We start from the raw sequence: 22,222 nt of genomic DNA, 5'->3' as shown, positions 1-22,222 counted from the left end.
AAGTTCGGGCTCTGGCTGGGCCACTCAAGGACATTCAGAGACTTGTCCCAAAGCCACTCCTGTGTTATCTTGGCTGTTGGCTTAGGGTCATTGTCCTGTTGGAAGGTGAACCTTCACCCCAGTCTGAGGTCCTGAGCACTCTAGAGCAGGTTTTCATCAAGGATCTCTCTGTACTTTTCTCCATTCATCTTTCCCTCGATGCTGACTAGTCTCCCAGTCCCTGCCGCTGAAAAACATCACCACAGCATGATGCTGCCACCACCGTGCTTCACCGTATGTTTGGTACCAGGTTTCCTACAGACTTGGCATTCAGGCCAAAGAGTTAAATCTTGGTTTCATCAGACCACATAATCTTGTTTCGTGTGGTCTGAGAGTCCTTTAGGTGCCTTTTGGCAAACTCCAAACAGGCTGTCTTTTGCCTTTTACTGAAGAGTGACTTCCATCTGGCCACTCTACCATAAAGGCCTGATTGGTGGAGTGCTGCAGAGATGGTGGTCCTTCTGGAAGGTTCTCCCATCTCCACAGAGGAACTCTGGAGATCTGTCAGACCATCAGGTTCTTGGCCACCTCCCTGACCAAGTCCTTTCTCGCCGATTGCTTAGTTTGGCCGGGCGGCCAACCCTAGACAGAGTCTTGATGGTTCCAAACTTCTACCATTTAAGAATGATGGAGGCCACTGTGTTCTTGGGGACCTTCAATTCTGCAGACATTTTTTGGTACCCTTCCCCAGCTCTACGGAAAGTTTCTTCGACCCCGTGGTTTGGTTTTTGCTATGACATGCACGGTCAACTGTGGGACCTTAAATAGACAGGTGTCTGCCTTTCCAAATCATGTCCAATCAATTGAATTTGCTACAGGTGGACTCCAATCAAGTTATAGAAACCTCTCAGGGATTATCAATGGAAACAGGATGCACCTGAGCTGAATTTTGAGTCTCATAGCAAAAGGTAAATGTGATAGTTCTGTTTTTTTTTATATATTTGCAAAAATGTCTAAACCTGTTTTCTCTTTGTCATTATGGGCTATTGTGTGTAGATGAGGATAATTTATTTTTTTAAATAAGGCTGGAACGTAACAAAATGTGGAAAAAGTCAAGGGGTCTGAATACTTTCTGAATGATCTATATTTTGTTAGCTATTTATAAGTCGTATTGCTTGGGGATAGCAGCTGTTCAAGAGCCTGTTGGTGTCAGACTTGATGCACCGGTATCTCTTGCCATGCGGCAGCAGAGAAAATAGTCTATGGCTTGGGTGGTTGGAGTCTTTGATTTTCTGGGCCGACTTTTCACACTCATTGGTCTTGCTGAGGTTGAGGGAGAGGTTCAGCACCACGCTGCCAGGTCCCTGTAGGCTGACTCATCGTCGCCAGTGATCAAGCCTACCACGTCTTGCTATCAGCGAACTTGATAATGGTGTTGGAGTCGTGGGTGAACAGGGAGTACAGGAGGGGACTATGCACACACCCTTGTGGGGCCCCTGTGTTAAAGATCAGAGTGGTGGAGGTGATGTTGCCTACCCTCACCACTTGGGGGTGGCCCATCAGGAAGTCCAAGATCCAGTTGCAGAGGGAGGTGTTCATACCCTCTAACCTTAGTGACGAGCTTGGAGGGGACAATGAACAGCATTCTCACATAGGTATTCCTCTTATCTATGTGGGTGAGGGCAGTGTGGAGAGCCATTGAGATTGCGTCGTCTATGGATCTGTTGGGGCGGTATGCAAATTGGAGTGGGTCTAGGGTGGCTGGTATGGTGGAGTTAATGTGTGTGTCATGTCCTGACCAGCAGAGGGAGTAGTTGTTTAGTATTTTGGTCAGGACGTGGCAGAGGGATGTTTGTTTTGTATGGTGGGGGTTTTGTGTGTGTTGTAGAGGGGTGTTTGATTTATGTGTTCCTGGGTTTTGGGTGTATGTTCTAGGTTAGTTGTTCTAGGTTGTATTTCTGCATGTTGTCTAGTTTAGGTTTTCTATGTTTAGGTTTGGGTGCTGGACTCTCAATTGGAGGCAGGTGTTTCTCGTTGCCTCTGATTGAGAGTCCTATATATGGGTAATTGTTTGGTTTAGTGTTTGTGGGAGATTGTCTCTTGTTTTGCGTGTCTATGCCTGACAAGACTGTTGTGTTGATCGTTAGTTCTTCGTTGTTTTGGTGTTCACTTTATTTTAAAATAAATCAAGATGAGCATCCACATTCCTGCTGTGTTTTGGTCCTCCATTCCCGACAACAACCGTGACAGAATCTCCCACCACAAACGGACCAAGCAGCGGAGGAAGGAACAACAGGTGGACTTTGAGGAGTGACAGTGTGCAATAACCAGCTTTTCAAAACACTTCATGATTACAGAAGTGAGTGCTACAGGTCGAAAGGCATTGTGGCATGAAGCCTTAGAGTTCTTAGGAACCGGAATGATTGTGGTAATCTTAAAACGTGGGGATTACAGACTGGGACAATGAGAGGTTGAAAATTACTGTGAATATGCCTGCCAGTTATTCTGCTCATGCTCTGAGAACGCGCCCTGGAATACCGTCAGGGCCTGCGGTTTTGCGGGTGTTGACCTGATTTAAAAAGGTCAAGTCTTTTGATGGTTTAAAAGAAGGACATGAATTATACAGGAAATGCATTAGTGTTTGCGTTTCATGAAAGACTCTTTGAGAGAGTTTTTGAAAGAGTTAGATTTTGCAGACGTTAATTTACTTTTTCAAGGAACAACATATTGTGCATTTCAAAGGATAAAAAGTAGCTGATAATAAAAATATGCTTTCATATTCAGGGTAAATGTACGTAATTTTTCTAAGTACCTGACATCAGGACTAAGTTTATAGGACTAGAAGTCCACAGCTTCACCATTGATGGTGTAGTATGTTCTACCCTCTAAATAAACCTGTGTCAACCACTTCAGTCATTGATCTAGGCTTTATACCACAACTATGGACACTCCACCACACTATACTCCACTACACTCCACTACACTACACTATACTTCACTACACCACACTGTACTACACTTCACTACACTAAACTACACTATACTACACTCTACTACTCTGCACATTAGCCAGAATTAGCCAATCAAGGTCCAGCCATCCAGCCGCTTGCCAACCCATTGTGTAATTAGGGATAGCGTCCGCACTAGCTGCTAATCAGCTTTACTACTAGCGAGTGCTAATGCTAATCCAAAAGGCCAAGCCTGGTTCCTCATATCAGCAAACTACTGCCTTACACTGTCTATCAGCTGCCTGCTGCAACCTCAGCATTGCTTTGGTTAATGCCTGAGGAATCGCTATCAGAAATTGAGAAAGAGGCCACCCACTGGGCACAGACGTCATTTCAACGTCTAGTTTTGATTTACATTTGGTTCACTGACGTGAATTCAACGTGATATCAATAAAACGTAATTTGATTTAGGTTAAAAGTTGGGTAGAAAAAAATAAGAAATTCCCTTACGTTGATGACTTTTTGCTAATCTAATCAGTTTTCCACGTTGATTCACAACGTCATCACATCAGCATTTTTGTTGAAATGATGTGGAAACATTGTTGATTTAATAAGTTTTTCCCCAGTGGGCAGTAATTATTATATTGATATGGGGACCTTTTTGAAGTACAGTTGCTAATAGGCTAATGGCTAATGATAAATCGCTATCAGATATTGAGAAACAGTGAACAGCTTTGATGTCATGCCCGTTATTCCATCATCATTTTCAGTGTAGTCATGGTGACCTGTATTCATTGGACTGATAAAAGAGTTCCTAACACACTGAGAGACGTAAAAAACTACAACACCTGTTTACAGCTGCTGCACTCGTTTAAGCTGCCGCACCTGTTTTAAAAGTATACTTTAACATAACACAATGTACTGTACTGCATACATTATTAAGGCAGCCCCCTGCACCTCATTGATCCAGAGGGGTTGGGTAGAATGCGGAAGACATATTTCAGGTTGAATGCATTCAATTGACTGACTAAGTATCCCCTTTCCCTTCCCTTGTGGTTTCTATTCTATGAGGTTTCACTTTCTGCTCTGTAGCAAATTCACAACAGATGCTGTGATATATCCTTCTCCTCTCTCCTCCGTTTCCATGGTAACAGACATGTTGCTCTCTCCACAGCGCTGGGCAATGCATTTTCAGACTCTCTCTCTCCCCCTGTATTTCATGCATGCGTGTGTGTGTGTGACACATCTGTCATCCAGGGTATGAAATAACCGCAGTTAGGGTCTTCATACCGACCCATTTAACTGTCAACCTTTGTGCTTTACACAAGTTATGTAAGAGTAACACACACACACACTATCCCCCAGTGCACTTGCAGTTAAATTAACTGATATGGCTTCCCCAGCCTATTTGCTAAAGCCACACGCCCCCTTGGAAGTAAAGCACAGATAAAGTATTCAATCTGTATCACTGAAGCGGGATAGAAATGTAAAGGTAATTTCAGTATGACAGACACAAGCAGCGTTTACCGTGAATGCAGTCTGCGCTAAGGTGGGAACAATGCCTTTAAATTTCAATCACGCCATAACGCTGAACTCCCACGATACAGATCGAATAGAGCCCTTTAGGATCCTTAACACCAAATACAGCTTTTTCATTCACAGTGAAAGTGTCAGTGACAGGCTTCCAGGATGCTAAACTCTCTCTCAGTGGGTTATAAGAGGTGTGGCGTGACATCCTACACGGTTACCAGTGTACAAGGCTAGCCTGGATAAACCACACTGAATTCTGCACTCACCATTCACTTCAACAACAGTCAAACACAGGGAAATCAGTTGGATGCCAAGCTAGAAGGGAGGGGACATGACCTTAATGCCTTTGACACCTCCCACTACCCGTGACCACATTTATTACCCTGTAGGGGGGTTGAGAAATAGTTTGAGAGTGAGAGAGAATCTTATCTGCCTTGCTGAATGTGCAATCAGCTGCTAACTTTCATCTGTGGTGGATTTTAACCATTACGCAAGCTGGCGTATGGTTATCATCATCCTTGGGAGCTAGCTGCAGGAGAGGGATTGCTTCACCTCTCCCTCTGTCACGTCTATTTCAGTTCAAGAGTAGACTTGACCGGAATGTCAGTTGAACTGAGACGTTTGCCAAAGAATCTCAGTTCACTATTAGGAGTCTTCAATCTATGGTTGATGCTGTTACTGCTGTTGTGATTTCGTTCCAAGTCACTTCCACCTTAATGCGTTAAGACCGAAGAGTCTGGTGGACCAACGCGTCAGACCTAGCCTTCATTATCCCATACAGAAAGACCGGGAGAAACTCCCAGCGCATAGGTATTGCCTTGATTGGATTCCTCTACCAACCAATCATCTCCTACACCTTCCCCCTAACCCTCCCCCCGTACGCTAGCATACCACAAGCACAGAGCCACGCCTCAGTCATGTGATTGGCTCAAATGAAATGATGACAAATCTAAAATGCTATGGTCACGCCCACATTGTCTCTTTGAAGTCCTGTGCGTGTATAGGTTGGTGATGATGATAACTAACCCTTCCATGTTGTAGTGGCAGAATTTGGGGTGAGCTGTTGTAACTTGTCAAGGGATATGTTCTGTGTTGGACTGTGATGTTATGGCTTTCATAGACTCCTAGTATGTCTGCACCCTAACACAAGGCCATTGTGTTATGAAACTGTTGCTCGTATAAAATAACTTGTGTAATATGGTTTTATTATGACCTCTCACTAGGCTACTGGTGACAGGTAGCCTAGTGGTTAGAGCGTTAGACTGGTAACCGCGAGGTTGCAGGATCGAATCCCTGAGCTGACAAGATAAAATTCTGTCATTCTGACTCTGAACAGGGCAATTAACCCACTCTTCCTAGGCTGTCATTAAAAATAAGAAGTTGTCCTTAGCTGACTTGCCTGTGAAGAGAGAGATCTCTCCTGCAGCTGCTTGATTAAAGATTGTTATGTTATACAATTAAATAGTCTCTGCCTTAATCTTTGAATCAAATTTTACACAACAATGTGTTGTCCCACGTTGTGTCGTACAGGGGAAGTCCTACCCGTTCAAAGGCTCCTTCCCCCCCATGTGGAACCCATTCGCCCTGATGGACTACAACAACCTTTGGAGGAAGATGGATGAGATGGGCAGTGAGGTAAACACACCCATCATCTCTTTCTCTCCTTCCTTCCTTCCTTCCTTTCCTTTCTTTCTTTTAGGTGGTTGTACTGTAGAATTCAACGGCTCTTTTTCTGGATTTTGATATTTAGCGGGTATCGGCCTAATTCTGCTCTGCATGCATTATTTGGTGTTTTACATTGTACATGAAGGATATATTTGCAAAAGTCTGCATGCAGTCTCAATTTGGTGTTTGTCCCATTTTATGAATTCTTGATTGGTGAGCGGACCCCAGACCTCACAACCATAAAGGGCAATGGGTTCTATAACTGATGCAAATATTTTTAACCAGATCCTAATTGGTATGTCAAATTTTATGTTCCTTTTGATGGACATAGAAGGCCCTTCTTGCCTTGTCTCTCAGATCATTCACAGCTTTGTGGAAGTTACCTGTGGCGCTGATGTTTAGGCCGAGGTATGTACTGTTTTTTTATGTCCTCTAGATGGAATTTGTATTCGTGGTCCTGGGAACTGAACCTTTTTTGGAACATCATTATATTTGTCTTACTGAGATTTACTGTCAGGGCCCAGGTCTGACAGAATCTGTGCAGAAGATCTAGGTGCTGCTGTAGGCCCTCCTTGGTTGTGGACAGAAGCACCAGATCATCAGCAAACAGTAGACATTTGACTTCAGATTCAAGTAGGGTGAGGCCGGGTGCTGCAGACTGTTCTAGTGCCCTCGCCAATTTGTTGATATATATGTTGAAGAGGGTGGGGCTTAAGCTGCATCCCTGTCTCACCTCCCGGCCCTTTTTTAACCGCACACTTGTTGCTAATTTTAACAGCACACTTGCTGTTTGTGAACATGGACTTTATAATGTATGTTTTTCCCCACCACCACTTTCCATCAATTTGTATAGCAGACCCTCATGCCAAATTGAGTCTAAAGCTTTTTTGAAATCAACAAAGCATGAGAGGACTTTGCCTTTGTTTTGGTTTGTTTGTTTTTTTCTCTCTCTCTCTCATAACACATTGAGCATCTTTATCTCTCTCTAGGCCGGGCAGCCATCCCCTCCACAACCCCTTGTCCAATCCCAAACCAACCCCTACTTCTGACAACTTGTTGATGCTCCCACCCTCGTACTGTGTGTTCTAGATCCCCAGAGAGGCTCCATGGAGGGCTCCCCATGCTGAGGAGTGGGACAAGATGACCATGAAGCAGCTCTTTGATAAGATCTGCTGGACCAGGTGCTGCACTACACACATTTTGCAATACACTCAGGACCATTCAACTCAATGCAGCATGTTTTAGTAATGTACAATTTTGTAATTGTGTGTGTGTGTGTGTGTGTGTGTGTGTGTGTGTGTGTGTGTGTGTGATCCCCCCTCTCCCCACAGTTCTGCGAGGCGGTTCGCCACTCTGTTTGTGAACGTGAATGTGACCTCTGAACCCCATGAGGTGTCTGCCCTGTGGTTCCTCTGGTATGTCAAGCAGTGTGGAGGGACCATGAGGATCTTCTCCACCACCAACGGAGGACAGGTACTGTACACACCTTGTTGGCTGACTGGCTGGCTGCCCGGCTAGCTGTCTCTGTCTGTCTGTCTTTCTGGCTGACTGACGGACTTTCTGTCTCCCTGCCTGCCTGTCTGTCTGGCTTTCTCTCTAACACTGGGGACTGGCTCTTTCATATCCATATGGGGTCCTAGCATGTCTCTCTGACTATGTGTATGTTCATAGAAATCAGAATGAGGACAAGATTGCGATGAAATAAGGTAAACCCTATTATTTGCTTTGGTTCTAGGTTTACTGAGCTGACCCAGGAGCCATTTCAACTGAGCTCTGTAAACTCTCCTCCATGTTAGCACAAAACATTCCACAACGATTACGTTCTCATTTGGATCCTACTTAGATTGTAACCATTAAACCTCTGGTCCGTCCTTCAAGCCTCCAAATGAGCATTTTCAGTTCGCTGCTCCTTCATTTAGGAACATAATCCCTCCACATGGCTGTTCCTGGTCGTTCCCTGCTTCCTCATTTAGAACATAATCCCTCCACATGGCTGTTCCTGGTCGTTCCCTGCTTCTTCATTTAGGAACATAATCCCTCCATATGGCTGTCCCTGGTCGTTCCCTGCTCCCACATTTAGGAACATAATCCCTCCCTCCACATGGCTGTTCCTGCTCCTTCATTCAGGAACATAATCCCTCCCTCCATGTGGCTGTTCCTGGGCGTTCCCTGCTCCTTCATTTGGGAACATAATCCCTCCCTCCACATGGCTGTTCCTTGTCGTTCCCTGCTCCTTCATTTAGGAACATAATCCCTCCCTCCACGTGGCTGTTCCTTGTCGTTCCCTGCTCCTTCATTTGGGAACATAATCCCTCCCTCCATGTGGCTGTTCCTTGTCGTTTCTCTGCTCCTTCATTTAGAGGCATAATCCCTCCCTCCACATAATCCCTCCCTCCATGTGGCTGTTCCTTGTTGTTTCTCTGCTCCTTCATTTAGAGGCATAATCCCCCCTCATTCCCTGCTCCTTCATTTAGGAACATAATCCCTCCCTCCACGAGGCTGTTCCTGGTTGTTCATTTAGGAACATAATTCCTCCATATGGCTTTTCCTGCTTCTTCATTTAGGAACATAATCCCTCCCTCCACATGGCTGTTTATTTTCATTCCCTGCTCCTTCATATAGGAACATAATCCCTCCCTCCAATTGGCTGTTCATTGTCGTTCCCAAATGCTTAATTTAGGAACATATATGGCTGTCCCTGGTCGTTCCCTGCTCCTTCATTTGGGAACATAATCCCTCCCTCCATGTGGCTGTTCCTTGTCGTTTCTCTGCTCCTTCATTTAGAGGCATAATCCCTCCCTCCACATGGCTGTTCCTGCTCCTTCATATAGGAACATAATCCCTCCCTCCACGTGGCTGTTCCTGGTTGTTCATTTAGGAACATAATTCCTCCATATGGCTTTTCCTGCTTCTTCATTTAGGAACATAATCCCTCCCTCCACATGGCTGTTTATTTTCATTCCCTGCTCTTTCATATAGGAACATAATCCCTCCCTCCAATTGGCTGTTCATTGTCGTTCCCAAATGCTTAATTTAGGAACATAATCCCTCCATCCACATGGCTGTTCCAGGGCGTTCCTTCCTCCTTCATTTAGAGGCATAATCCCTCCCTTCACATGGCTGTTATTCAGATCCCAGGGAGACACCATTCTTCTTGTTTACTTTGGAATGGCCCCATTGCCTAGGTGACGGAGGATTGTGACACGTTGGGGTAATTAGAGGATGTTGTTGTGAGGTCACCCACTTTCATTTCCTGTTTGGTCTGCCTGTTCTCTGGCTCCGGTGTTGACAGAAGTTCCAGTTCTGTGTTCAAGATCTGAGTCCAGACTCGCTGTATTTAATATATTGATTCAGTGTGTTGCTTTACCAGGTTGAGCAATAGAAAAGCATGTGAGCGCTAAAGTTAGCTCTCAAGCGTGTGCTTTCCCCTTTTGAAGTTGATTTTAATGCATGCTATGCATAGCGTAGTTGCATATGAGGTTGCACTGCATATACAGTAGGGTCTGAAAGTATTGGAAGTTTTTGGTGCGGCAGGTTTTATTTTTTATTTATTTCACCTTTATTTAACCAGGTAGGCTATTTGAGAACAAGTTCTCATTTACAACTGTGACCTGGCCAAGATAAAGCAAAGCAGTGTGACACAAACAACAACACAGAGTTACACATGGAATAAACAAGCGTACAGTCAATAACACAATGGAAAAAATAAAGTCTATATACAGTGTGTGCAAATGGCATGAGGAGGTAAGGCAATAAATAGGCCATAGTAGCGAAGTAATTACAATTTAGCAAATTAACACTGGAGTGATAGATGTGCAGATGATGATGTGCAAGTAGAAATACTGGTGTGCAAAAGAGCAGCAAAGTAAATAAAACAATATGGGGATGAGGTAGATGGATGGGCTATTAACAGATGGGCTGTGTTCAGCTGCAGCGATCGGTAAGCTGCTCAGATAGCTGATGTTTAAAGTTAGTGAGGGAGGAAATGCCATGCTAGTCATGTTGTATTATGTCCTTCTATCTGAGATGTAACTTGCTCTCGCTTCTTGCATATTGAATGAAAGTGCATGTACCCAGAAGAATTCTTTATTAAATGTGTTACTTCGGCCACAATATGGCCTCGAGTCTCCTCCCTCTCCAGCCAAGTCAATTTATCAGAAATGACGGGTCTACAAAGTTAGCTGATGGAAGTTTACACTAACCAGGACTAAGCTTTGTTTACATTGTAATGTGGCCTTGCCAAGACCCACGCTCACTTTCCAATACACCCCCCTGCCTGACTGGTTCCAGTCCAATCCACCCCCCTGCCTGACTGGTTCCAGTCCAATCCACCCCCCTGCCTGACTGGTTCCAGTCCAATACACCCCCCTGCCAGACTGGTTCCAGTCCAATCCACCCCCCTGCCTGACTGGTTCCAGTCCAATCCACCCCCCTGCCTGACTGGTTCCAGTCCAATCCACCCCCCTGCCAGACTGGTTCCAGTCCAATCCACCCCCCTGTTTGGTTCCAAAACACCGCCTGCGTGTTGTTCTACTGAAGTATCCTAAAACCAGCCTAGATTAAAAAAGGGCCACCGCCCAAATGTACAACTACTATTCACCTCAGATGCATCAATCAACTGTCCCAGGGGGCTGGCTGTCTTAGAATGAGTTTGAGGTATTTTTGTGGAGGCAGAAGAAGGAACAGAATAGCTAGTTTATGTCTCATGGGGTGTAAATCTGGCACTGATGCAAAAAGTTTCACACACTCAGCCCGTAGAGAATACTGAATCTTACACTCTCAAAATCTTGTTAAAAAGTAATGCACTACACTGATAATGAATAGAGTATAATTTGATATTTATCCTAGCGTTACAACTTCATTGTCCACTGTGACATAAATGTGTCTTTTGCTGTCTTGTGTTTTTCCCAACCCCCTGGAAATCACACAGATGAGAGACTAGAAGCAGCACAGGGTCAGCCACAGAGTAGCACCCTCCTGGAACAGGTCTTATTAGCCTGTATCTGATTGATATAACTGATGATACTGTATTTGCATTTCAGGAGAGGAAGTTTTTGGGAGGTTCCAGCCAGATCAGTGAGTGTATGGCCAAAGAGCTGGGTGAGCGGGTCAAGATGGAGTCTCCTGTCTACAAGATCGACCAGACAGGGGACATGGTCGAGGTCGAGACGCTCAACAAGGAAACATACAAGGTGAGTGAGAGAGCAACCATCTCCAATCCATCAACATAATTACAATCTCGTCAGAGCACATTCCGCTGAGTAGGAGCCTACTGATTTCAGGTTGTGCCTATGCTGCCATCTAGAGCTTGTTTGTTTATAATACGTAGCCCCTCATGATGTCGCCCATGTTATGACTGCTGTACATTTGCATTCTAGAACTCCTGGGACATTCTAGGAATCATTCATTCAACCATACAACTCACTGAGCTTACAGAGCCCCTTAGATATTCATGTTTGCCTGTCAGTAAATTCCTTTAGCTTTTGACAGTGTGTGTGTGTGTGTGTTCGTGTTTGTGTGCACGCGTGTGCACATATGTGTAAGCCAGATGGATTGTTGTCAGTAAGCTGGTCTTCATCTCTCTGTCCAGGCTACATCCTCTACCCCAGATAAAACCCATTAAGCAGTAGCATAGAGCTGCTTAGCCACCGGGGTGGACTGGAGATGTACACACTACCTACTGGGCACAGACCTCAATTCAACTCCTATTCCACATTGATTCAGTGTAATTTCATTGAAATGACTTGGAAACAGTGTCGATTCAACCAGTGTGTGCCCAGTGGGTAGACACTACACACTACACAGGCCTCAACTCTTGTGTTTTGTTTCTCCCAGGCCAAGTATGTGATTGTGGCGACCCCTCCTGGTCTGAATTTGAAGATGCACTTCAACCCTGAGCTGCCCCCTCTCAGAAACCAGCTGATCCACAGGGTCCCCATGGGCTCTGTCATCAAATGTATTGTCTACTACAGAGAGAACTTCTGGAGGAAGAAAGGTAACGAGGGAGGGAGGGTCCATGGGCTCTGTAATCAAATGTATGGTCTACTACGGAGAGAACTTGAGTGATAATCTCCTTCTCCTCTTCTCCTCATCCCTGATCCTCCTCCTCTCCTCCTTATCCCTGATCTTCTCTCTCCTCTTCTCCTTATCCTTGATCCTCCTTCTCTCCTCCTTATCCCTGATCCTCTCTCTTCTCTTCTCCTTATCCTTGATCCTCCTTATCCTTGATCCTCCTCCTCTCCTCATCCCTGATCCTCTCTCTCCTCTACTCTCTTCTTCTCATCATCCCTGATCATCCTCTTCTCCTCATTCCTGATCCTCTTTCTCCTCTCTACATGTCCTCCTTCTCTCCTGCATCCTTTTCCTTTCTCTCTCTCTCAGGGTACTGTGGCACTATGGTGATTGAGGAGGAAGAGGCACCCATTGGCTTGACTCTGGACGACACAAAGCCCGATGGGACTGTGCCCGCCATTATGGGGTAAACACATAACTTTAGTTTCCTGTATCCCAACATGATTACCCATAGAGAATGAGAAACTGTGGTTTACTTAGTGGTATTACTGTAACTTTATTTCTCCTGTTCCTATGGCTTAGCTTCATCCTGGCCCGCAAGTGTAGGAAGCTATGTGGACTAACGAAAGAAGAGAGGTAAACATCTGTCTTGCTGTTTCTCATGTTCAGTTCCTACAGTGTGTTTTAAATCACTTCCTTGTGTGTATACTATGCTAGTACGCATGTGTATCAGCATTAAGAGTTTAACCCTATCCTTTCCTTAACCCTTAAAGATGGTTGTTGTCCCCTGTAGGAAGAAGAGGATCTGTGAGATCTACTCCAGAGTGCTGGGCTCAGAGGAGGCTCTGCATGTGAGTGGAACCACTGCTGCTGCTGCTACTGCTGCTACTACTGCTGCTATTACTACTACTGCTACTCCTGCTACTACTACTACTGCTGCTACTACTGCTGCTACTACTGCTGCTACTACTACTACTGCTACTCCTGCTACTACTACTGCTACTCCTACTACTACTGCTGCTACTGTCATAGGTTTTACATAGAACTTGAAAGGGTTCCACCTGGAACCAAAAAGGGTTCTACATGGAACCAAAAAGAGTTCTCCTATGGGAATACCCAAAGAACCCTTTTGGAATCCTTTCTTCTAACAGTGTAATACTACTACTACTACTACTACCACCACTACCACCACTACTACCACTACTGCTTAGAACTAGAGTGCTTAATTAAAACAATAACAAAGCTTTTTCTCCACCCCTGTTCTGCTAAAAAGCCAAAGGATGGGACTGGAGAAATATAACCACTCTCAAATTCAAAGCTATGGATTTAAGGACTGACCATCCATTATATAGTTTTAACCACGTTTTGAGGCTATACAGTGTTTGCTTACATTTACGTTGTTTACAAACATTGGAGTAAAACAACCCCCAGCCCGATACGAGTACTAACCCCCAGCCCGATACGAGTACTAACCCCCAGCCCGATACGAGTACTAACCCCCAGCCCGATACGAGTACTAACCCCCAGCCCGATACGAGTACTATCCCCCCAGCCCGATACGAGTACTATCCCCCCAGCCCGATACGAGTACTATCCCCCCAGCCCGATACGAGTACTATCCCCCCAGCCCGATACGAGTACTAACCCCCAGCCCGATACGAGTACTATCCCCCCAGCCCGATACGAGTACTAACCCCCAGCCCGATACGAGTACTAACCCCCAGCCCGATACGAGTACTAACCCCCAGCCCGATACAAGTACTAACCCCCAGCCCGATACAAGTACTAACCCCCAGCCCGATACAAGTACTAACCCCCAGCCCGATACAAGTACTAACCCCCAGCCCGATACAAGTACTAACCCCCAGCCCGATACAAGTACTAACCCCCAGCCCAATACAAGTACTAACCCCCAGGCCGAGTACATTTACATTATTTAGCAGACGCTCTTATCCAGAGCGACTTACAGTAGTGAATGCATAAATTTCATACATTTTTTTTCCATACTGGTCCCCCGTGGGAATCGAACCCACAACCCTGGCGTTGCAAACACCATGCTCTACAAACTGAGCCACACGATACGAGTACTAACCCCCAGCCCGATACGAGTACTAACCCCCAGCCCGATGCGAGTACTAACCCCCAGCCCGATGCGAGTACTAACCCCCAGCCCGGTTCGAGTACTAACCCCCAGCCCGATACGAGTACCAACCCCCAGCCCGATGCGAGTACCAACCCCCAGCCCGATGCGAGTACTAACCCCCAGCCCGGTGCGAGTACTAACCCCCAGCCCGGTGCGAGTACTAACCCCCAGCCCAATACGAGTACTAACCCCCAGCCCAATACGAGTACTAACCCCCAGCCCTCTCTGTCCCAGCCTGTGCACTATGAGGAGAAGAACTGGTGTGAGGAGGAGTATTCTGGAGGCTGCTACACTGCTTACTTCCCCCCTGGTATACTCACCCAGTACGGCAAGTAAGTCACTCACACACACACACACACACACACACACACACACACACACACACACACACACACACACACACACACACACACACACACACACACACACACACACACACACACACACACACACACACACACACACACACACACACACACACACACACACACACACACAGTGATTCGTATGTTGATGATGTAAAGAATATTTGTTGGTCTGTGGTGTGTAATGAGGAGCAACCAGACGCTGCACTTGACGCATTTATGAAACTACTTATTCCAGTTACTAATTTATTTTATTTTATTTCACCTTTATTTATTTTTATTTCACTAATAAGCACGCACCCATTAAGAAAATGACTGTAAAAACTGTTAAATCCCCTTGGATTGATGAGGAATTTAAAAATTGTATGGTTGAGAGGGATGAGGCGAATGGTATGGCAATTAAGTTTTTTTTAATTTTTCCTTAATTTAACTAGGCAAGTCAGTTAAGAACAAATTCTTATTTTCAATGACAGCCTAGGAACAGTGGGTTAACTGTCTTGTTCAGGGGCAGAATGATAGAGTGTTTTTATTTTGTTAGCTCAGGGATTCAAACTTGCAACCTTTTGGTTACTAGTCCAACACTTTAACCACTAGGCTACCTGCCGCCCCAAGTCTGGCAGCCCAACTGATTGGCAAATGTACGGCAAATTAAGAAATCATGTGACTAAACAAAATAAAATTAAAAGAAACTACACTATGTAACAAATATAAATTATATAAAGAGTGATAGTAAAAAGCTTTGGGGCACCTTAAATGACATTTTTTTTTAAAAAGCCAACTCGGCTCCTTCATTCATTGAATCAGATGGCTCATTCATCACAAAGCCCACTGATATTGCAAACTACTTTAATTACTTTTTCATTGGCAAGATAAGCAAACTTAGGGATGACATGCTAGCAACAAACGCTGACACTATACATCCAAGTATATCGGACCAAATTATGAAAGTCAAGAATTGTACTTTTGAATTACGTAAAGTCAGTGTGGAAGAGGTGAAAAAAGTATTGTTGTCTATCAACAATGAAAAGCCACCAGGGTCTGACAATATAGATGGAAAATTACTCAGGATAATAACAAATGATGTTGCCACATCTTCAATTTAAGCCTACTAGAGAGCGTGTGCCCTCAGGCCTGGAGGGAAGCTAAAGTCATTCCGCTGCCCAAGAATAAATAGTAAAGCCCCCTTTACTGGCTCAAATAGCCGATCAGTCAGCCTGTTACCAACCCTTTGTAAACTTCTGGATTATTTTTTTTGACCAGATACAATGCTATTTTACAGTAAAGAAATTGACAACAGAATTTCAGCATGCTTATAGGGAAGGACACTCAACAAGCACAGCACTTACACAAATGACTGATGATTGGCTGAGTGAAATCTATGATAAAATGATTGTGGGGGCTGTCTTGTTAGACTTCAGTGCAGCTTTTGACATTATTGATCATAGTCTACTGCTGTAAAAATGTATTTGTTATGGCTTTACACCCTTGCTATAATGTGGACAAAGAGTTACTTGTCTAAGAGAACACAGAGGGTGTTTTTTAATGGAAGCCTATCAAATATAATCCAGTTCGAATCAGGGTAGCTGTTTAGGCCCCTTGCTTTTAAATTGTTTTACTAACGACATGCCACTGACTTTGAGTAAAGCCAGAGTTTCTATCTATGCGGATAACTCAACACTATACACATCCGCTACCACAGTGACTGAAATGACTGCAACACTCAACAAAGAGCTGCAGTTAGTTTCAGAGTGGGTGGCAAGGAATAAGTTAGCCCTAAATATTTCTAAAACTAAAAGCATTGTATTTAGAACAAACACCCACTAAACCCTAAACCTCAACTAAATCTTGTAATAAATAATGTGGAAATTGAGAAAGTTGAGATGACTAAACTGCTTGGAGTAACACTAGACTGTAAACTGTCATGGTCAAAACATATTGATGCAGTAGTAGCTAAGATGGGGAGAAGTCTGTCTATAATAAAGCAATGCTCTGCCTTCTTAACAACACTATCAACAAGGCAGGTCTTACAGGCCCTAGTTTTGTCGCACCTTGACTACTGTTCAGTCGTGTGGTCAGCTACCACAAAAAAGGACTTAGGAAAATTGCAATTGGCTCAGAACAGGAAAGCACGGCTGGCCCTTGGATGTACACAGAGAGCTAATATTAATAATATGCATGTCAATCTCTCCTGGCTGAAAGTGGAGGAGAGATTGATTTCATCATTACTTTTGTTTTTGAGAGGTATTGACATGTTGAATGCACAGAGCTGTCTGTCTAAACTACTGGCACACAGCTCAGATACCCATGCATACCCCACAAGACATGCCACAAGAGGTCTCTTCACAGTCCCCAAGTCCAGAACAGATTATGGGAGGTACACAGTACTACATAGAGCCATGACTACATGGAACTCTATTCCACATCAAGTAACTGACGCAAGCAGTAAAATTATATTTAAAAAACAGATTTAAAAAAACACCTTATGGAACAGCGGGGACTGTGAAGCAACACAAACATTGGCACAGACACATGCACACACACACACACACACACACACACACACACACACACACACACACACACACACACACACACACACACACACACACACACACACACACACACATATACACACGCACACACACATTGATTTAATAATGTAGATATGTGGTAGTGGTGGAGTAGGGGCCCGAGGGCACACAGTGTGTTGTGAAATCTGTGAATGTATTGTAATGTTTTAAAATGGTTTAAACTGCCTTAATTTTGCTGGACCTCTGGAAGAGTAGCTGCTGCTTTGGCAGCAGCTAATGGGGATTCATAATAAATACAGTGAGGGGAAAAAAGTATTTGATCCCCTGCTGATTTTGTACTTTTGCCCACTGACAAAGAAATGATCAGTCTATCATTTTAATGGTAGGTTTATTTGAACAGTGAGAGATAGAATAACAACAAAAGAATCCAGAAAAACGCATGTAAAAAATGTTATAAAATTATTTGCATTTTAATGAGGGAAATAAGTATTTGACCCCTCTGCAAAACATGACTTAGTACTTGGTGGCAAAACCTTTGTTGGCAATCACAGAGGTCAGACGTTTCTTGTAGTTGGCCACCAGGTTTGCACACATCTCACCCCCAAAGCATAATGTTTCCACCTCCATGTTTGATGGTGGGGATGGTGTTCTTGGGGTCATAGGCAGCATTCCTCCTCCTCCAAACACGGCGAGTTGAGTTGATGCCAAAGAGCTCCATTTTGGTCTCATCTGACCACAACACTTTCACCCAGTTGTCCTCTGAATCATTCAGATGTTCATTGGCAAACTTCAGACGGGCATGTATATGTGCTTTCTTGAGCAGGGGGACCTTGCGGGCACTGCAGGATTTCAGTCCTTCACAGCGTAGTGTGTTACCAATTGTTTTCTTGGTGACTATGGTCCCAGCTGCCTTGAGATCATTGACAAGATCCTCCCGTGTAGTTCTGGGCTGATTCCTCACCGTTCTCACCGCAACTCCACGAGGCGAGATCTTGCATGGAGCCCCAGGCCGAGGGAGATTGACAGTTATTTTGTGTTTCTTCCATTTGCGAATAATCGCACCAACTGTTGTCACCTTCTCACCAAGCTGCTTGGCGATGGTCTTGTAGCCCATTCCAGCCTTGTGTAGGTCTACAATCTTGTCCCTGACATCCTTGGAGAGCTCTTTGGTCTTGGCCATGGTGGAGAGTTTGGAATCTGATTGATTGATTGCTTCTGTGGACAGGTGTCTTTTGTACAGGTAACAAGCTGAGATTAGGAGCACTCCCTTTAAGAGTGTGCTCCTAATCTCAGCTCGTTACCTGTATAAAAGACACCTGGGAGCCAGAAATCTTTCTGATTGAGAGGGGGTGAAATAGTTATTTCCTTCATTAAAATGCAAATCAATTTCTAACATTTTTGACATGAGTTTTTCTGGATATTTTTGTTGTTATTCTGTCTCTCACTGTTCAAAGAAACCTACCATTAAAATTATAGACTGATCATTTCTTTGTCAGTGGGCAAACGTACAAAATCAGCAGGGGATCAAATACTTTTTTCCCTCACTGTACAAATATACACTGTGTGACCTTATCTAACCTTTATATCTCTCCTTCTCCTTCTCCCTCCTCTCCTTCCCCCTCTGTGTAGGGTTCTCAGGGAGCCAGTAGGCAGGCTGTACTTTGCAGGAACAGAGACAGCTACTGAGTGGAGTGGCTACATGGAGGGGGCTGTTCAGGCTGGGGAGAGGGCCGCCAGAGAGGTGAGAGCCTTCATCATCATCATAATAATAATACATGTATTTATTTCATATACCCCCCTCCGTCTTGTGTATTGTTTTAGTATTATAAATTAATGTATTGTTGTTCCAGGTCATGTGTGTAATGGGAAGGATTCCACGGAGTCAGATCTGGCAAACAGAGCCTGAGTCAGTGGTAAGGATTCAATGCGACCCAAAACAATGGATAAGTCACATACCAAACTCATTTGGGTTAAAATGTAAAGTATCTAAAGGACATTATAGAATGTAGACCTAACTTAGTGCTCCCCTAACTCTCTCCCCCATCTCCTCTCTCTAACAGGAAGTCCCAGCACTCCCGTTTGTCACCACCTTCTGGGAGCGAAACCTTCCATCTGTGGGCGGGTTCATCAACTTCCTGGGCGTAGCCTCCATCCTGTCTGTTGCCACTGCAGCAGGCATGTTGGCCTATCAGAAGGGGCTTTTCACCCGGAGCTAAACCTAAACCCCTCCCACCTCCCACCTCCTTCTCTCATGCATCTCCAGAGGGCAATTCTCTAACACTATTCCCTTTACAATGCACTTCTTCTGACCACAGCTAGAGTAGTGCTCCACTTTTGACCACATAGAGTTCTGGTCTAAAGTAATGCACTTTATAGGAAACAGGTTGCCATGTGAGATGTTGCCACTCTGTGTCATAGGCCTTGGTAAAGACTGTTCAGCTCTGTCATTCACTACTGTACCATCCATTGTTCTAAAAACCTCCATCCTCCACAGTGTCCCAACACAGGATCTCTCAAGACCAGCTCACAATAATATTGTCTGTTCTGCTGTGATTCAGACTCTCAAACCAATGAAGGATGACAACTAAATCAGAGTTATTAAAACAGTAGCTTTCCCAATGACATTATCATTCACAAATCTGCATTGACTGTTTGAGAATGTGTGTTAATTACCTCTGCTGATTTTAGGTGCTGACTAATCTGATCTATAATGTCATAGAAGCTGTAACCAGCTCTAAGATTAAGTTTAGTAACAGTTTAGCAACGGCATAATATTGTCAGAATACCTGTATTATTAGTGTATCCAGAATCCTGCATCCAGAGATGTTGTGTCTCTGTTATGCTGCTCTCAACAGTCATAGTATTCCTTGTAAAGAGAATGGAAACATTTTTTATGTATTTTCAGGATTAGATGATTTAATTCATTGTTGTTGTATTATAATCTTCTATGAGTATATTTGAAATATTATGCATTTCATTTAATTTTTTTCCAATGAGGCTCGATCCTCGATGATAGTCATGAACTGTATTTTGAAGACATTTAGACTCCATCATTTTATTGTCTGGGACCGTTTTTAAGAATACAGAACAAAAACAAATACTAAGAATATTACCACAGTAATACAAAAATATGATATTCTCTCATCTATGATTTCAGGAGGTAGATCTCCATCCATTATATCACACAACCTGTGTGCACATGTGTGCGTGCGTGTGTGTGTGTAATTATGGAAAGACTTTATTTGTAACCGTTCTATGTAAATGCTCTCATTGATACATATTGATTGATCATAGAAATATTTAAGGCAGTATTTATTTAGCCGCCTACCCGTTAACCAGCTAAATAAACAATGCCTATATTTAAACTTATCGTATTGATTCTCCCATGTATTTCTGCTGAAGCCAGAGCATACCCTATGGAAGTGGCACATCATTTACCAGAAAGTAGCCTTGTAGTTTTAGAATTTTTGTAGACTCTTTGAATGGTCTTCAATGGGCAAAAATGTAAGGCAATGGTCTTCAAGCTAAATACTTCATAAAAGTAAAGTAAATGTGGAAGTAAATTCATCCATAAACACAACTATAATTTTATACACATCTTAAATGATCGCTTTAAATTGTTTTTAAATGATGTAATCATCAAGCCCATTCAAAAGATTAGGGGACATCACCTCGAGGTAAAGCAGAAGGTGTGGTTACTTTCAGAGGGTATTGAGCTTGCTTCTAACTACAGCCAATTTGCCCATGATACTGAATAAGTCCAGTTTCACAGTATTTTCAGCAGATATTCTTCTCTTCGCCTAACAAATATGTATGAAACAGATTTCTATCCAATAATAAAGATCCCTCTAAAAAAAAATAACAAGTGGAAGAAAATAAAATGTCAGTGAAATAACATCAATATCTAGATCTATAGATGAACAGAATTACTGCTCTGAGTAGATAAGAGAATCAACCTGTAAGACCATCCGTTCTGAAGCGTACTGTACGGTCGGTCGTACAATGAGTGGTGGAACATTGTGGTGTTGTCCCTAAAGACGTGTGCGTACGTCGTGAGTATAGTCCATCTTGCCTTAATATAAATTGTGATGTTTTGACATTTTTCAAGTGCCTGTGTGACTGACACTCATTCCCCGTCCCCCGTCCCCCCTCCCGCTGTACCCCCTGTCTGGTTCATTTGTCGTTAACTAGAGCTTATTGGCCATTCTTGGATTGAGCGATTCTTATATGTCTTAATTTCTTGTTCTTAATTTTTTTTACATTTGTGTATTGTTACTGTTTTGCTAGATATTGCTATACGTGACCAATAAAATGTGATTTGATTATGACACCTTCTTAGGCCAATGACTGAGCTCTGTTTCCGGCAGGCGAGCGTCTGAGGCTGAACAAACAATCATGCTAACATCCATGATGCTACAGTTAGCTTTCTGGCACCAGTTGTGTATGTGTGAATCTTAAAATGGCAGACTGTGAACTGTGTAAATCCGCCCATACATCTCTAGCTAAACTATCTATCTAGATGTTCTGTAATGTTGTTATTGCTGTACTCCTCAGATATGCTATCTATCCCTTAGCTTAGCTTACATCCTACCTTGACACTAAACTTGAACCCCTACCCCCAGGCTCCAAGTGTTTCTTCTTTTTGCATTTGATTCACCTCAAAGTAACTTTTGCTCAGAGGCCTGGTTGTAACCAGAATCAGATGAGTAGGGATTGGACCATGATGTCAAGAAAGATCTCAACATTTTCAAAGAAGTATAGTAGAAGAACAGTCTGTTTGTTCTGATGGAAAACTAGTGAACGGAACTACAGGAACCAACTGGAAACAGCTGCTCCCTGGTGTCCTGGATGACATCATCAGTGTCCTGGTTCCCTGTGTGACATCATCAGTGTCCTGGTTCCCAGTATGACATCATCAGTGTCTAATCCCTCTGTGAGACTGCTTCTAGGCCTGACACTGTCTGTTCTATTCCGTCCCTCTCTCAATGGCTGGCTGTGTGTGAAATGTCATACCTTCTAATCGTCTAATTGCATTCTTTGATGTCTTTA

General features: G+C 43.8%; 1 protein-coding gene across 1 annotated transcript in view; it reads left to right on the top strand.

The window, feature by feature from the left end:
* Window positions 1-22,222, top strand: part of LOC115161306 (amine oxidase [flavin-containing]) — a 60,053-nt gene that overhangs the window by 37,782 nt on the left and 49 nt on the right. Inside the window, exons 4-15 of the mRNA XM_029712193.1 lie at window positions 5,988-6,092; window positions 7,212-7,303; window positions 7,454-7,595; window positions 11,165-11,314; window positions 11,958-12,117; window positions 12,504-12,600; window positions 12,717-12,770; window positions 12,928-12,985; window positions 14,512-14,609; window positions 18,803-18,914; window positions 19,024-19,086; window positions 19,234-22,222. The exon at window positions 19,234-22,222 is cut by the window's right edge and continues 49 nt beyond it. Of these exons, the coding sequence (XP_029568053.1) occupies window positions 5,988-6,092; window positions 7,212-7,303; window positions 7,454-7,595; window positions 11,165-11,314; window positions 11,958-12,117; window positions 12,504-12,600; window positions 12,717-12,770; window positions 12,928-12,985; window positions 14,512-14,609; window positions 18,803-18,914; window positions 19,024-19,086; window positions 19,234-19,389 (1,287 nt within the window). The 3' untranslated portion in view covers window positions 19,390-22,222. The remainder of the gene's footprint in view (window positions 1-5,987; window positions 6,093-7,211; window positions 7,304-7,453; window positions 7,596-11,164; window positions 11,315-11,957; window positions 12,118-12,503; window positions 12,601-12,716; window positions 12,771-12,927; window positions 12,986-14,511; window positions 14,610-18,802; window positions 18,915-19,023; window positions 19,087-19,233) is intronic.

Source organism: Salmo trutta, chromosome 24 (genome assembly GCF_901001165.1).
Source record: "Salmo trutta chromosome 24, fSalTru1.1, whole genome shotgun sequence".
Classification (NCBI taxonomy): Eukaryota; Metazoa; Chordata; class Actinopteri; order Salmoniformes; family Salmonidae; genus Salmo; species Salmo trutta.
This window is presented reverse-complemented; position numbering and strand designations above follow the sequence as displayed.